The sequence below is a fragment of the Pseudopodoces humilis genome, chromosome 1 (genome assembly GCF_049639895.1).
Source record: "Pseudopodoces humilis isolate 2021_Gansu_Grassland_sample_001 chromosome 1, ASM4963989v1, whole genome shotgun sequence".
Taxonomy (NCBI): domain Eukaryota; kingdom Metazoa; phylum Chordata; class Aves; order Passeriformes; family Paridae; genus Pseudopodoces; species Pseudopodoces humilis.
This window is the reverse complement of record NC_142200.1, coordinates 126,365,743-126,378,530: the sequence shown is the minus strand read 5'-3', so window position 1 is coordinate 126,378,530 and position 12,788 is coordinate 126,365,743. Positions and strand designations below refer to the sequence as shown.

At 45.0% G+C, this 12,788-nt stretch overlaps 1 protein-coding gene across 2 annotated transcripts in view; it reads left to right on the top strand.

Annotated features, from left to right (window-relative positions):
- Positions 1-11,197: 11,197 nt before the first annotated feature.
- NXPH1 (neurexophilin 1) overlaps positions 11,198-12,788 on the top strand; it is a 139,473-nt gene continuing 137,882 nt past the window's right edge. The window contains exons 1-2 of one of the 2 annotated variants that reach the window (XM_005518830.2): positions 11,198-11,342; positions 12,297-12,458. In XM_005518830.2, coding sequence (XP_005518887.1) covers positions 12,405-12,458 — 54 coding nt within the window. In that variant the 5' untranslated portion in view covers positions 11,198-11,342; positions 12,297-12,404. Of the gene's footprint in view, positions 11,584-12,296; positions 12,459-12,788 lie in introns of both variants that reach the window. The other variant, XM_088058961.1, reaches the window with a different exon arrangement.

The following is a 12,788-nucleotide window of genomic DNA, read 5'->3' as shown; positions in this document are numbered from 1 at the left end:
TTTTTTTAGGTAGTTGTTTCTTTTTTGAAGTCAAATACCTTTCACATTAATTCTTTCAACTCTTTTGCTCCTATTTACATAGTCACTGTGCCTGTAATATAAGGTTATATTATGTCTCCTTTGCAGCCAGTTTGAGGTAGGCCACTGCTTGGGCCTGAATCAATAATAGCTTTTTGTGGTGGGGGCTCTCCAAGCTGTTCTATCATGCAATCATAAGTGGGCAATGGCCCCAGTCCTCAGCCCTGAGGACACAGCAGATACCTCTGACACCCTTCTTCACAACAGCAGTTCCTGGGACTCTTGAACCTCTAGGAAGGTTTCTTCAGACTGTTAATAGCTCACTGATCTGCTTTGTCACACGCATCCTGCCACTGTGATGAAAGGGTCCTGCTTGGTTTATCCACCAGTATCTTGCAGCAGGAGGGCATGTCTGAAGTAAATGAAGATTCAGAAGCAGAAGTCTTTCCCTGGGGTATTTAGTCCAAGAAGGAGGAAGTTGTTATCTGGTGCCAAACATTTATTCCTTGTGACTCCTTGCTAAGAAGGAATCCTTGTTTTTCATTTCCCTAGCTATGGCTGTGAACAAAGAACAGACTCTCTCTGTTAGTCCTTGATATCATGGTGCTTTCAGGCTGTGTTTGTCAAGAGAGTCTCAAAGCTTTGAATGCTCCAACGTCCAGCCCATCTCAGGGTACTTTCTCAGGAAACCAGACACTGTTTGTTCTCAGCTGTCACTTCTGGAGCTGGGTCTTGTGTCATGAGCAGAGGTATCTACTGCCTGTAAAAGGACTGGGAAATTACAGGTGCTCTGGGTGTTTGAATCACCTTGGATTATCATCATAGAGGTGAGGCAGCTCTGTTTCCAGGGGCTGTCATGCATGTAGTCCATTCTTAATGAGAATTTATGAGTCTTCTGAGGGACAGAGCGGAGAGAGCCTCCCTTCAAACAGCATGGAAGTCAGATACCTCCCACAGGGATAAGCTCTGGAGCCTTGGCTGAACTGTGGATTTGGTGAAGAGGTATGTCGTTTGTTTGGATAGAAAGAGAGAAGGGTATAACACTACAGAGGTGGAAAAAGTATGTACCTATTTTACATGTATTGTCTTTCCTTTGCTTTTATTTATTTTTTTAAAAAAAATTTGAAGCTTCTCTCTAACTGTTTCAATTAATCATTGAGTTAGTTCTAGTTTGTTTTTTTTTTACTTCTTACATAGATTTCAGCTGTTCCAAAGAGTTCCAAAATTTAACCTTTCTGCCTTTACTGCTTTCTTAACCTTGTTTTTCAAATGTATCTTTTCTCTGTTTCTATGGCAGTTTCAGAGTACACTTCCTGGCCAAAAAGATTATGTTTTCTCCCTTTGATATTGATACTGTCATGGTCCAGGGCTACCACATCCTCTTTGATGTTCTAGAAAATATCTAGAAGCTTTCAGAGGTCCAGCGCTATTACATGTGGCCTACAAAACACTGGACAAGTTTCCATGGCTTTGGAAACTGGATTATCTGTGTACTTAACAATTGAATATTTCTGTAGTGTATGTCTTATAAAATGAAAGCTAAATTCCCTGTCAGCTGAGCGTTATCCTTGGTGAAGAAGAATAAATGGACATCCTAGGGTTAAGGGAACCCATGTACTGGAGCGATTTGCTCCTTTCCAATGAGCAGTGCCCTGATGTAGGACTGTACTGGTGCTGTAGCCTGCAGCCTGCAGTTGGGCCTGTGCTGTCTCCACTTGCATTGGTGGGGCTCTTCTGTCTCCCCAAGTTCTTTCCATTTGTCACATTTGCCAGGGCCAGGAGCTCGGTTGCTGTGAGCACACCCCATCTGCTCGGAGCGCACATAACCGTACAGACGATACCTGTGCATTAAGTGAATCAAGTAGCTTCTGCTCTCCTTCTGGTCTCATTAGATTGCTCCAAGCTTCTACAAAGGAGATAGTTAATTAAGAGTAATTAATCTACTGTTGTGGTGTCCAGCACTCAAGTGGAAACCAAACAGCAACCTATTTATCACTCTTTCAGACCAGCTTTATACTGAATCCAGTTAACATTGTTAAAACTGTGGATTTAATTCAAACTAGGAATATGAGTTACCATGCTCAAGGATTTACTAAACTTTAATCAGTGGTTCTTAAATTGAACAAATTCTCAAACTGTATGTCTGCTTTGTCCAAGTACGCTCTACGATTCTGGCAAAGTTTTAAATAAGCTGAACTTAAAATCTAATTGAATTACACAATTCCCAACCTGTCTCAAAATTAAATGTAATTCCCCCTTAAGACTAGATGATCTGTAGAATCCAAATTTACTGAATTTATTTTATTGCAGTGTTTGAAACTCATCCCATCAGAAAAGCAGATTTTATCCTAAACAGTCTGTTCCTATTGCAGAATATATATTTATACTATATAGCTAAATCTGCAAACAACCTGAACTTGAAAAAAATGGTACATCCACATTCTGATGTGTACATAGATGCCTATGTAGTTAGCATGTGTGTGGCTTAGAAGAGTACTGTCCTTCATCTTAAAACTGTCCTCCTCTGTGAAGGCAAAAATGAGATCTGCAAGCTTCATTTTACCTGAGGAGCTGGGGTGCTCATGGCCACCTTGCTAGATTTAAACACCATTGCTGTTTAAATCAAGCTTCTGTCAGCATCTGATAGTCTCCTTAAATCTACGTGTAGAAATAAAACCATGGACACATCTTATGTCCTCAAGAGGAAGATGAATCTTCTGAAAATGTGCTTCTTACAATTATATTTTATGATCCTATTACCTTATGAGTGGTAGACTACATAAGCTCAGCACCTTTGAAAATAACATAATATATACTATCGACAGATGACAAGAAACAAACGATTTGTCAGCACAGATCTGTGAGAAGTATAGGATGAAAAGTAAAAGTGGGATCTGTCAGAAGGGTAATTGGTTGACTCTCCAAATCAGGAATCCCATTTTAAAGCCTGCTGTATGATGCTTGCCTGGTACTGCATGATCATCTGAGACATGATTATCCAGCACTGATTTTGATCTTATTAGTAAATTCTGCCTTAGCATCCTGCAGATTTTTTTAATTCAGGTGTCATTTGTGGGTTTCATGGATTTTCACACTCGAGGAAATCGAGCCACTTGGTTCCCCCTCAGTTCAATTTTTTATTTATTTCCTCCAAATGTTCTTGCTGTCCCTGCAAGCCTTGTATCGCTGAGAAAGGCAGTTTCACAGTAGGATGTGAGGTTAACCAGCCTGGGGAGCTGGACTGTCCACCCTCAAATCACAGCTCACAGGACCAGTCTGAGTATGAGCTGATCTGCAGCTCTTGCCAGCGTACTGCCGCTGACATCCTTGTGCCTTGTACACTTTTCAAAGATATCCCTTCCCTGTTTAAAACAATAATATCCTCTGGGGTATGTGTCAGTGAAATCAACCAGTTTTATTTCGGGTGATTTATATCTCTTACATTCCAGCTTTAAGAATTTCCCTTATCTGTTGGTGGAAAGCATGCACCACCAAGGTGTGTGTGCAAGGAGTTCTTGTAGCAACATGGAAGGGCTCTGCTCAGGAGCTGTGATTCTATTGCTGTGAGTGGGATGTGATAACACAGCCTCAGACTGCAGCAAGACAAATCCTGGTGGGTTTAGAGAAACAATCTTCTCAGGGAGAGTAGTCAAGACTGGGATAGATGTCCACATAAGGTGATGTTTGCTTAATGTTGCTGCATTCTATTATATTGTAAAATAAGAATGGTGATTTAAACAAAACAAAAAAAAAACCAAAACAAATTATTGATGCTGAACTACATGGTGTAACACAGAGCAGTGCTTATGTACTACAACATGGCCTGTTGTAAAGGCTCCCTGGGTATCTTTCTGCACACTGCCTTGGGGGGCATCCTTAGGGTAACACCCAAACATCAACATTAGGTGTGACCGGTGCTACTCTCTCCCAGCAAAAGCTGACATTTTCTTGAGACAGGGGCAGAAGTTAGTTCAATATCTAAGAGGAAAACTGTCTTCCAGCTCTCAGTTTATTACGTTCATGGACTGCTGCGCTGATAACTGGCTGCTTTTGCTTGGCGAGGGTAATGTTAGATGCCTTTTGCGGTTTTATACAGCGCCACAAGGTGGCACTGGAAGATTGCTATAATCCAGCGTAATTAACACCATCACCCCTCAGTCCCTTGCAGAGAAAGCAGGCATTTTTGTATTAAATGGTGTAAACCATGGGAATTGGTTATTTTTCTTCTGATTTTTACATTCACTAAAATTTTTCAGTGAAGTTTTCTCAAGAGTGAAAGGGAAATGTGTCTGTGTGCAGTGTAGCTGTTTCAAAAGCAGGACAAGCTAACTCGACAAATCAACATCCCTTTGTTTTTCAACATGTATTCGTTAATACCGGCGATCCTAACAGCTGTCTCTGTTTTTGTAGAGAAGTGTTCATACCTCAGCAGCAACTGCAATGCAAAAGTGGGAATTTAATTTCCTCTGCAATTCCTTTGATAAGTTGTCTGAAGCTTTATCTTCCCTTATAAAGTTGAAAATCTGTTTCAGGTTTTCCTCAAAGGTGAAAGTTCTCCCAAGGCTTGTCTACTTCTAATAGGTTTCATAATATTCTAGTCCAAAACATCTCACTTGGTTTTAATACCAGATGTAGGCTTCGGTAAACAAAAGCAGTTAATTACTGTATTGCTATCACAGGTGAAATGTGACACATTTTTGCATGGCTTTTCAAAGTATATAGCTCCTTCCCAGATTGCCACATTTCTTTCTGGTACTCTAAATACCGAAATATCGAAGCTGGTTGGTAGTTTAGTAAAGTAACAAGATGTTGTTTACTTGGGTGGGCTATTATCTAACTGAAGACTGTCTTTTACACCTAGACTAAGAGAATGACTTCAGCTAACGAAGAAAATAAACCACATTGATGTCTTTGTAGTCCTAAGTACTATAGCTGAAATGTAAAATCTTTATCATGAAGTGTAAACAGCTTTGAATTGTTTAAAAAATATTCCTTGCTGGTCTTAAGACCTGACCACATGAAATAATTTACTTGTTTCGGGACTCGGAAAAAAATTTGTCTTTAAAATTGTTGCTGCAAGACATATCCAAAGGACACTTCTCACAAAAGCTCAAATCCACTTTGTTCAAAGGAAGTCTCTATACTTTGATTTATCTGACAATGAACAGAGTGGTCACCCAAATTTACAGGTATAAAACACAAAAGACAAAGTTTTTATGAATAGCCTCCTGATAGCTGATTTTGCTTTGTAGGTAAAACAATATTAAGTTATTCATTATGAAAGGTAAAAAATCCCCTGCAGGTTCTGCTACTCACTGAGCTCAGGGCAAAATCAGTGTGGTTGGTAATTTACAAACCCATCATGAAGCAAAAGCAAAGTAATAGGGTGCAGAACTCCACAAAACACACTGAACACTCACTCAGAAACTAGTTTCTTCCTAGGTACAGCCAGTGGCAGCTGTATTTGACATGTCAGTGTCTGAGCTCAGGTTCTTCTGAGATAATTTATCCTTTTATCAGGTGCTTTCTTAAAAGAGAATAAGGTTCCTTTTGGACATAGCCATTCCAGTCATTTACCACCTGTACTTCCCGAGGGCAACAAAGATTTTACTGCAGCGTGCAAAAGCTGTAGCCCCAGCCTGGCTGCCCATGAGCAGGTGAGTGTAGAGCAGCAGCAACAGCACCAATGTGCTTGACACAAACCCCAAGAGGTGGAAGAGTGGGTGGAAGGAGCTGCCCCCAGAGCCTTCAGTGTGATGGCTCCAGCATCAAGAAGAGGGCATGCAGCCTGATGTCCTGCCCTGCCTGGCTGCTGCTGCAGCCTTTCCGTAGAGTGACAAATTCTGGCTTCAGGACAGCACTGCTGTTTGGTGTATGCAGTCAATACAGGCTGAAGGAGAAAAAAACAGGCAGAGGGAAAGATACGAAGGAGATCTGCCTTCAGTGAACTTAACAGTGCATCAGAGAGTTTATTCCTGCTTATGATACAGTGAATGGAAAATAGTTGATTGCTGCTTCACAAGGTGTGGCTTCTCAGTGTTGTTTTGGCACATACGATGTAGAGCCAGGATGCTCTACCCTGGCAGGCTTTTGGGGTGAAGTTTTGCCATTCTTCCTCATTCTCTGTGGACTGTCCTTCTGCCCTGAATGCTCAAGGTTTATGCAGCTCTCTGACTCAAGCCTTGAAAAGCAAACAGCTCCCAGGAGCCAAGGGCAGCTGCTTTGGCTGTACCCTGAGCTGCAAGCATCCCTCCTTCCTTCAGCTCAGCAGGCAGCCCAAGAAGCCTTCAGAGACTTCCCTGCTCTCTTCCTCGCCCTCACACTGAAAGAAAAAACTGGCTTTTCAGACTCTCCCTTACATCAGTTTATTCTTCAAGACAATTTAACTCTCATATTTTAGCTTTCTTGTACAAAGCCTTCCCAGCTGACATGATATACATTGTGTTATTTTGCAATTAAAACCTATACTCCCAGACACATAAGTTTTAATAAAACTTTTGTTATCAAGTTATATTATTCCAACAAGTGTTGCTGTCAGTTAATAATCCCTAGAGTGGTCATCATGAAATATTCTAATAATTGGATTTTAATTAAGCAATTCACTTAGTCCTATGCCATTTTTGAAGTCTAATTATGTCTTCAGGAAACTCACCCAAATTGTGGTATTTTCTGGACAATATACAGATTTAGTACAGACTCCTTTCTTACTTGAAATTCTTTTTCTCTACTTCTTATAGCTATTTCTAAAACTCTTCTATTTTCTGTGTTGCCACTGTAGAAAGTTTTCTAGATCTAATGGATGAAATAAAAGTGGAATACAAATAAAAATCTATGTTAAGTATTATGTTAGAAAAGAAGCTCCCTATGCAATGGAAGTTAGAAAGACTTCTTACTTATTGTATTCATGATTTCCCCTCCTTAAATTGAAAAGATTTAATTTAATTTTAATGAGAAAATCCTGTAGATAAACTTGGCTGTAATTTTTGTTCATGTAGATTATAATTTCTGTTTTACCTAATCTCAAACATTTTTTGGTAAAATCCTGAGTGTATGTGTGCACACTGAGTGTCACTTGCAGTGAGTCTCATGAAGCCCATAGGCTTGCTCATGTTTATATCACAGAAGCACTGAGTGGTCCAGACACAGCTGTTTGTACATTACCTCTTAGTCTTCTTTGATGCTGAACATCATATCTCACTCCAGCGTGGTGTGAATGCTCATGATATAGTGTCAGGAGAAATAGTTAAGAGCACCATGAATACAAGGCACTTCTCTTGAAGTGGCTAGAGTATTCCTGTATTTTTCCATATGGGATACAGAGAAACACCACTTTGTCATATGCCTTTGACTGTAAGTAAGCAGAAATCAGTGTAATAAAAATAAAAGTCTCACAGAGATATTTTTATATTTAGAAATAGGAATGGTACATACAGTCATATTCTGACCTTGAAGAAATGGAAATAAAATGTGACAAGGGACTCTGTTTGTAGTATTTATACCAACCATAAAAATACTCTGTTCAAACATGAAGATTTTCTTGAAACAAAAGAAATCTATTTAAAATGTGAAGAGGGGAAGGGATAAGAAGAGAAGGTCTGATGAGTTAATGGTTGGCAATATGAAGAACATTTCAATAAGATTATTTACATGAGTGATATGAGGCATCTGGCCCACACACTGTATAGTACAAATATAGAAAAGCTGTGGAGGCCATAATCTGTCATTGTAGTGCATATGCAACTCCAGCTGAATTCAATAGTACTTCAAGTTGCATATAGATAAGATAGCGGAGCTGCACATGCGCTACATATGTACTGTACAGTTTACAGGCTGGACACTTCATCATATCACTCATGTAAATAATCTTACTGAAATATTCTTTCTATTGCCAAACACTGATTAATTAGACTTTCTCTTCTTATTCCTTCACTCCTTCGCATTTAAATAGATTTCCTTGTTCTCTGGCCCACCTTTGCCTTCTTTGCTTTGCTTTGCTTTGTTGTTCCAAGCAGTTTATTTCCAAAATAAGATACGTGGCCTCTATGAATAGGATTCCACAGGATTCAGTTCTATTTACTATTTCATAAATAACTGTCCATGTTTAGACAGGTTAGCTGCATTGTGCAGGAAGTTTAGCACAATCATTTGATATTTATCATTACAGCATTGTATTTTCTTCTAGTGCCTCAAGCAATTAAACCATATGCCCATCTTCCATTGGAACCTGTAGCAGTTATTAATCACTTGCCATTGTCTTTGGATTTTCTGCTTGTGACCCTTTCAGTTCTGCAAGCCAGGACGCTATCTTTGCAGAAACAGGGAAGATATCTAAAGGTTAGAATGTATTTCCAAGCTTGAAAAGCAGTCCAATTATATTCTGAAGTCTAATTGGTCTTTTTCAAAGTCCATTACTAAGCCCGGAACTTGTGATTCTTTAAAACCTCACTAGCTGGTACTTCTTTGATGAGGACCTTATTGTTCAAATTGCAAACATCATCCAAATGGTTGAAATTAAAATTCACTTATTCACTGTAAAAAAAACAATATTCCACTTAAGCTGCTGCACCAATATTACAGAATCAGATGGAAGTCAGATGAATGTATCCAAAAATCTTAAATGTTAGATTTTTATATGCATTTTATCATTTTATTCCCTTTGAAAAAGTATTACATGTTCACAGGTGGAATACTTTGGAGTTTGCTTATTTTTTCTTTAATAATAAGAATACTTAATCCAGACTCCTGTATACTCCTTCTTTCTTCTGGAATGGCAATGGAGAGAAGGAGCAATCCAAGCAGCATTTTTGAAGGAAATCTCAGTTCTGTTGTAACTAGAAAGTTTGTGCCAGTGGCCTCTGGCTAAGGAGGTCAGCTGAAGGGCAAAGAAAGAAGCCCTCAGTTAAGCCAATGAGACCTTGGATCAGTCTGAACCTTCAGTAAACAGATTCATCCATCCTTAAGAATTTTGCCTTGAGAGCCTGCCTAACAATTCAAATAGATGCCACACACATCAGACATTTATAGGAGACCCTGCTGAATTCACAGGATGAAGACGTTTCAATGGGATGAAGTAAAGAGGAGCCATGCTTGTGATTCCAGTGGAGCCAGGAGCTCCTCCACAATGTTCCTCTAGACAAGGTATAAGGATCTGGATGAGAAAGACTGGGAGGACGTTCTTCTATTTTACCAGCTGAAGGAATAATTATTCTCCTAGGACTACTTCCTTGTCACTTTAATATGAAGGCAGTGATCAGAACTTGGGTAAACTGAATCAAGTTACACATGGAGTTGAATTGCTCCTTCCTGAAGAAATTACGTCTTCTCTAGGAACACGACCTACTGAAGCCTGGCAGACTTTGCTTTTTCTGCTCCATATTAACCTGGCAATTTCATATCTAAGATAAGAGTAACCGTACTGGGTCTAAACAGCAAGTTATTGCAATGATCAGCAGTATGCTCCACACAGTCTATGGCAAGTTTGCTCTATGCAAAGAGAGCAATATCTATCTAGCAATCTCCTTCTCTCTCTCTCTCATTTCTCTCTGGATTGTTTATTAGGTGTGGTTCTAACCCCAGACTTATGGAGAAGTGAAAATGGGAGAGATAGGAAGGAAAGAGTTGCAAGGGAAAAGTCAGCTGGAATTTTTTGTTATCCTTTTGAAACAAGGAGTCCCTAGGCAGCTTTAGCCTGCACTGCAACACAGAAGCTGTCTGGAGGGGCAGGATGACAGTATGATTCCTTGCAGGCTGCACACTTCTGTTCAAAGCTGTGACATGAGCATTCTGCTTGTCTAGCAGAGTGATGGTGCTGGAAGCATATGGAGGTGTCCATCTTCCAGGTGTTTGTAGCAGAAATGGCTATGGGGGAGGGCTCTGGTACAGCTCTTTCAGAGTACTCATTACCTTCCCCATTCTTTCCCTGCTCCCCTTTTATTAGTGTTCCAAACTCAGACCTCCAACTTAAAACAGTATTTCACAGCTTGATGCTGAAGCCTCAGATCACAGATAATGGTTACCCCTATGTTCTCTGAGAGAAACAAGGATTTGACAGGACAACTGAAGTCTTCCTTTTCTTTCTCATTTCCCTCTCTGCACAGCTTACTGGCATGCTTCTTGCTTTGGCTTTGGAAAGAGATAAATCTGAGGTTTGCTATTGAGTTTGGGCATCTGGTAAGGCTGCTCTGTGCTGCTGGTATCCTCCCCTTCACCCTACTCCAATGTCAGGCTAGTAATGATACTGTTTAGGGGATGGAAAAGCATATGAAAAACATCCATAGAATTCTTTGTAAAGTAGAAGGAGAAACAGGTCGGTGACACCTTTCCATTTGTATGACAGTTGGCAGGATAAGCCACAGCACCCGACAGTGGTGAGCTTTCCAGCTCCACTCCGAGGGGCTGTCCAGCTACAGGTTCCTGCTAGCGAGGGAGAAGCAACCCTTCCATCCTGGAGCCTGGCTCCCGTAGCCGTCACCCATCTGGGCTCCGCGATCCTCCGTGCCTGACTGGCGGGCGCCCGCTGACTTCCCAGGCGAAGTAGCACTGTCGGTGCACGGGACACCGCTGAGGAAGGTGGAAAAACTAGAATGAAAGGGAAGAAAAAGAAGGTGCTCTTCCATGCTCCTTTAAGGCAGACAGCCGTCTCTCGCAGGCAGGCAGAGAGGTAAAGGGCTGTGCCCAGGCAGCAGTGAGGGCAGCAGGGAGGGCAGGGAGGGCAGCGCCCGCTCCCGGGCAGAGGCCGGCAGCAGGGCGGATAGGGCAGGCAGCAGGACAGGACAGGACACACGGCAGGCAGCAGGGACAGGGCAGGCAGCAGGACAGGGCAGGCAGCAGGACAGGGCAGGACACACGGCAGGCAGCAGGGCGGATAGGGCAGGCAGCAGGACAGGGCAGGCAGCAGCGCGGGCAGGGTGGGCAGGGCGGGCAGAGCAAGGCAGCTCGCGCCGCCCGGGGAGGGCTCTAATTCATCACCCCGTTCAGCGGAGAGGATGGGACTCCGCTAAACTCCCCTTCCTCCCTCCTCCCTTCCCCCCTCGCCAAGCAAGCCCCCCCCCCCCCTCCTCCCCCCTCCGCTGCTCTTTCTCTTTCCCCAAGCAGTGAGCCTCGGACAGTGCTCGGCTCCAGCGCTTTATTTTAAGATGATCGGCCAAGGTCTTTGCAGATAGATTTTATCTGAAGTTAAATAGCAGGCGTTCGCCGCTTACTCGCCAATAAGTCATTTTTAATAGAGACAAATCGCTCTGGACGCCCCGGAGCGCCGGTGCCGCCGTTCCTGCCCGCGCCCCCCGCCGAAGGCGAGCGGGCAGCCAGGGCAGCTCCCTCCTCCCGTAAGTGTCCTGCTCGGCGGATCCAGAGGGCGGCCGTGTGCGGAGAAGGGGAGGCAAGGGGGGGAGAGCCTGCCAGCCGCCCCGTCGCCCTGACAGTGCCTGCGCTGGATGCACAGCGGCCGCGGGACACCTCGGCGAGGAGATGCGCAGGGGTGGTGGGCTGCGCCGCGGCACTCAGCCTCTCTAGGCTCGCCCATGGAGCGTCCCGCGGAACCCCGTCCGCCGTCGGATCCCCCACGCCGTACGTATCCCCACCGCGCCCCCCCCGCGGCGGCGGGGCTGTCCGCGGGCCGCGGGGGCGGAGAAGGGCTGGGGCCGGGGATGGGGGTCCTCGCCCGTCGGGGCGCCCCGGGGCGCGGTCCCGGCCCGGGGCAAGGCACGGCGCGCCTTTCGGAGCGGCAGAGGGAGGTGGGCGCTTGTAAAGGTAAGCAGAACCTGCTCGGGCGTCCCGAAGGCAAAGCTCTCTGCCTCGGCTTTAAGCGCCCAGAAGCATCCGGAGCCGCGATCTCAGCGTCTGCTGTCGCCTTCTCCCGCCTCCCGCGCCGTTCCGCTTCCTAGCTCGCTGCCGGGGCTCCGCAGCCAAGCGGGGGGGGGGTGCCGCCCGGTCCCCGCCGAGGACACACAACAGGCAGGGCTGGCAGTGGCACCCCTGGGCCGTCCCAGCCCACAGCACGGGGCTCTCCTGCCCAGAGAAAGGACTGAGCGCCGGGTAGCGCTGCCTATGGGCGGTCTGCCGCCACCTCCGACCGTGCGATCACTTTGCTTTGACGCTGGATTAACTCAATTTTAATCGTTTTTTGTTTCCCCCACCCCCATTCACTCACCCCATCTCCTCCTTCTCTCCCGCCGTCCCCTTCCCCCCCCCCCCCTTTCCCTACACACCTCTCTTCCCCCCTTGTGCTAAGCCTAACCTTGTCTTGTGGTCATGGGATCTATAATTTCGTTTTTGTCTAGGCTGGTGAGAGCTCTGCTTGTTCTGTAAAGTGGATGTCAGGTGGATCTATGTTCTGGAAGGAACAAAGAGGCAGCGAAAGCAGCGCGGGGGAAGTTTGAGCGGCGAGGATGCAGGCTGTGTACTGGTACGCGGTCCTTTTGCTGCAGCCCACTCTCTACCTGGTGAGTGTCCCCGGCCCCTCGCACGGCCGGGGCATGGGGAAGCTCGTCGGGGAGGAGGGCGCCAGCCTGGCGGAGAGCGAACAAACTCACGGCAACTTGCGCCCCGCAGCCAGCCCTGCCCCGTCCTCCTGGGGCCGGGCCGCTGCCGGGGAGGTGCTGGTCCCGGCCGGGAAATCTCGGCGGGGAGCGAGGAGCGGGGGCGCAGACCTGTAACTTCTCCGCGGGTAAAGGAGCGCTCCGCTTGGCCAGAGCAGGGTCGGGGTCTCCCGGGCCACGTACCCCGGTGCTACCTCCGGGACCGGGTCCCTGGGTGTCTGCGTGGGCACCAGA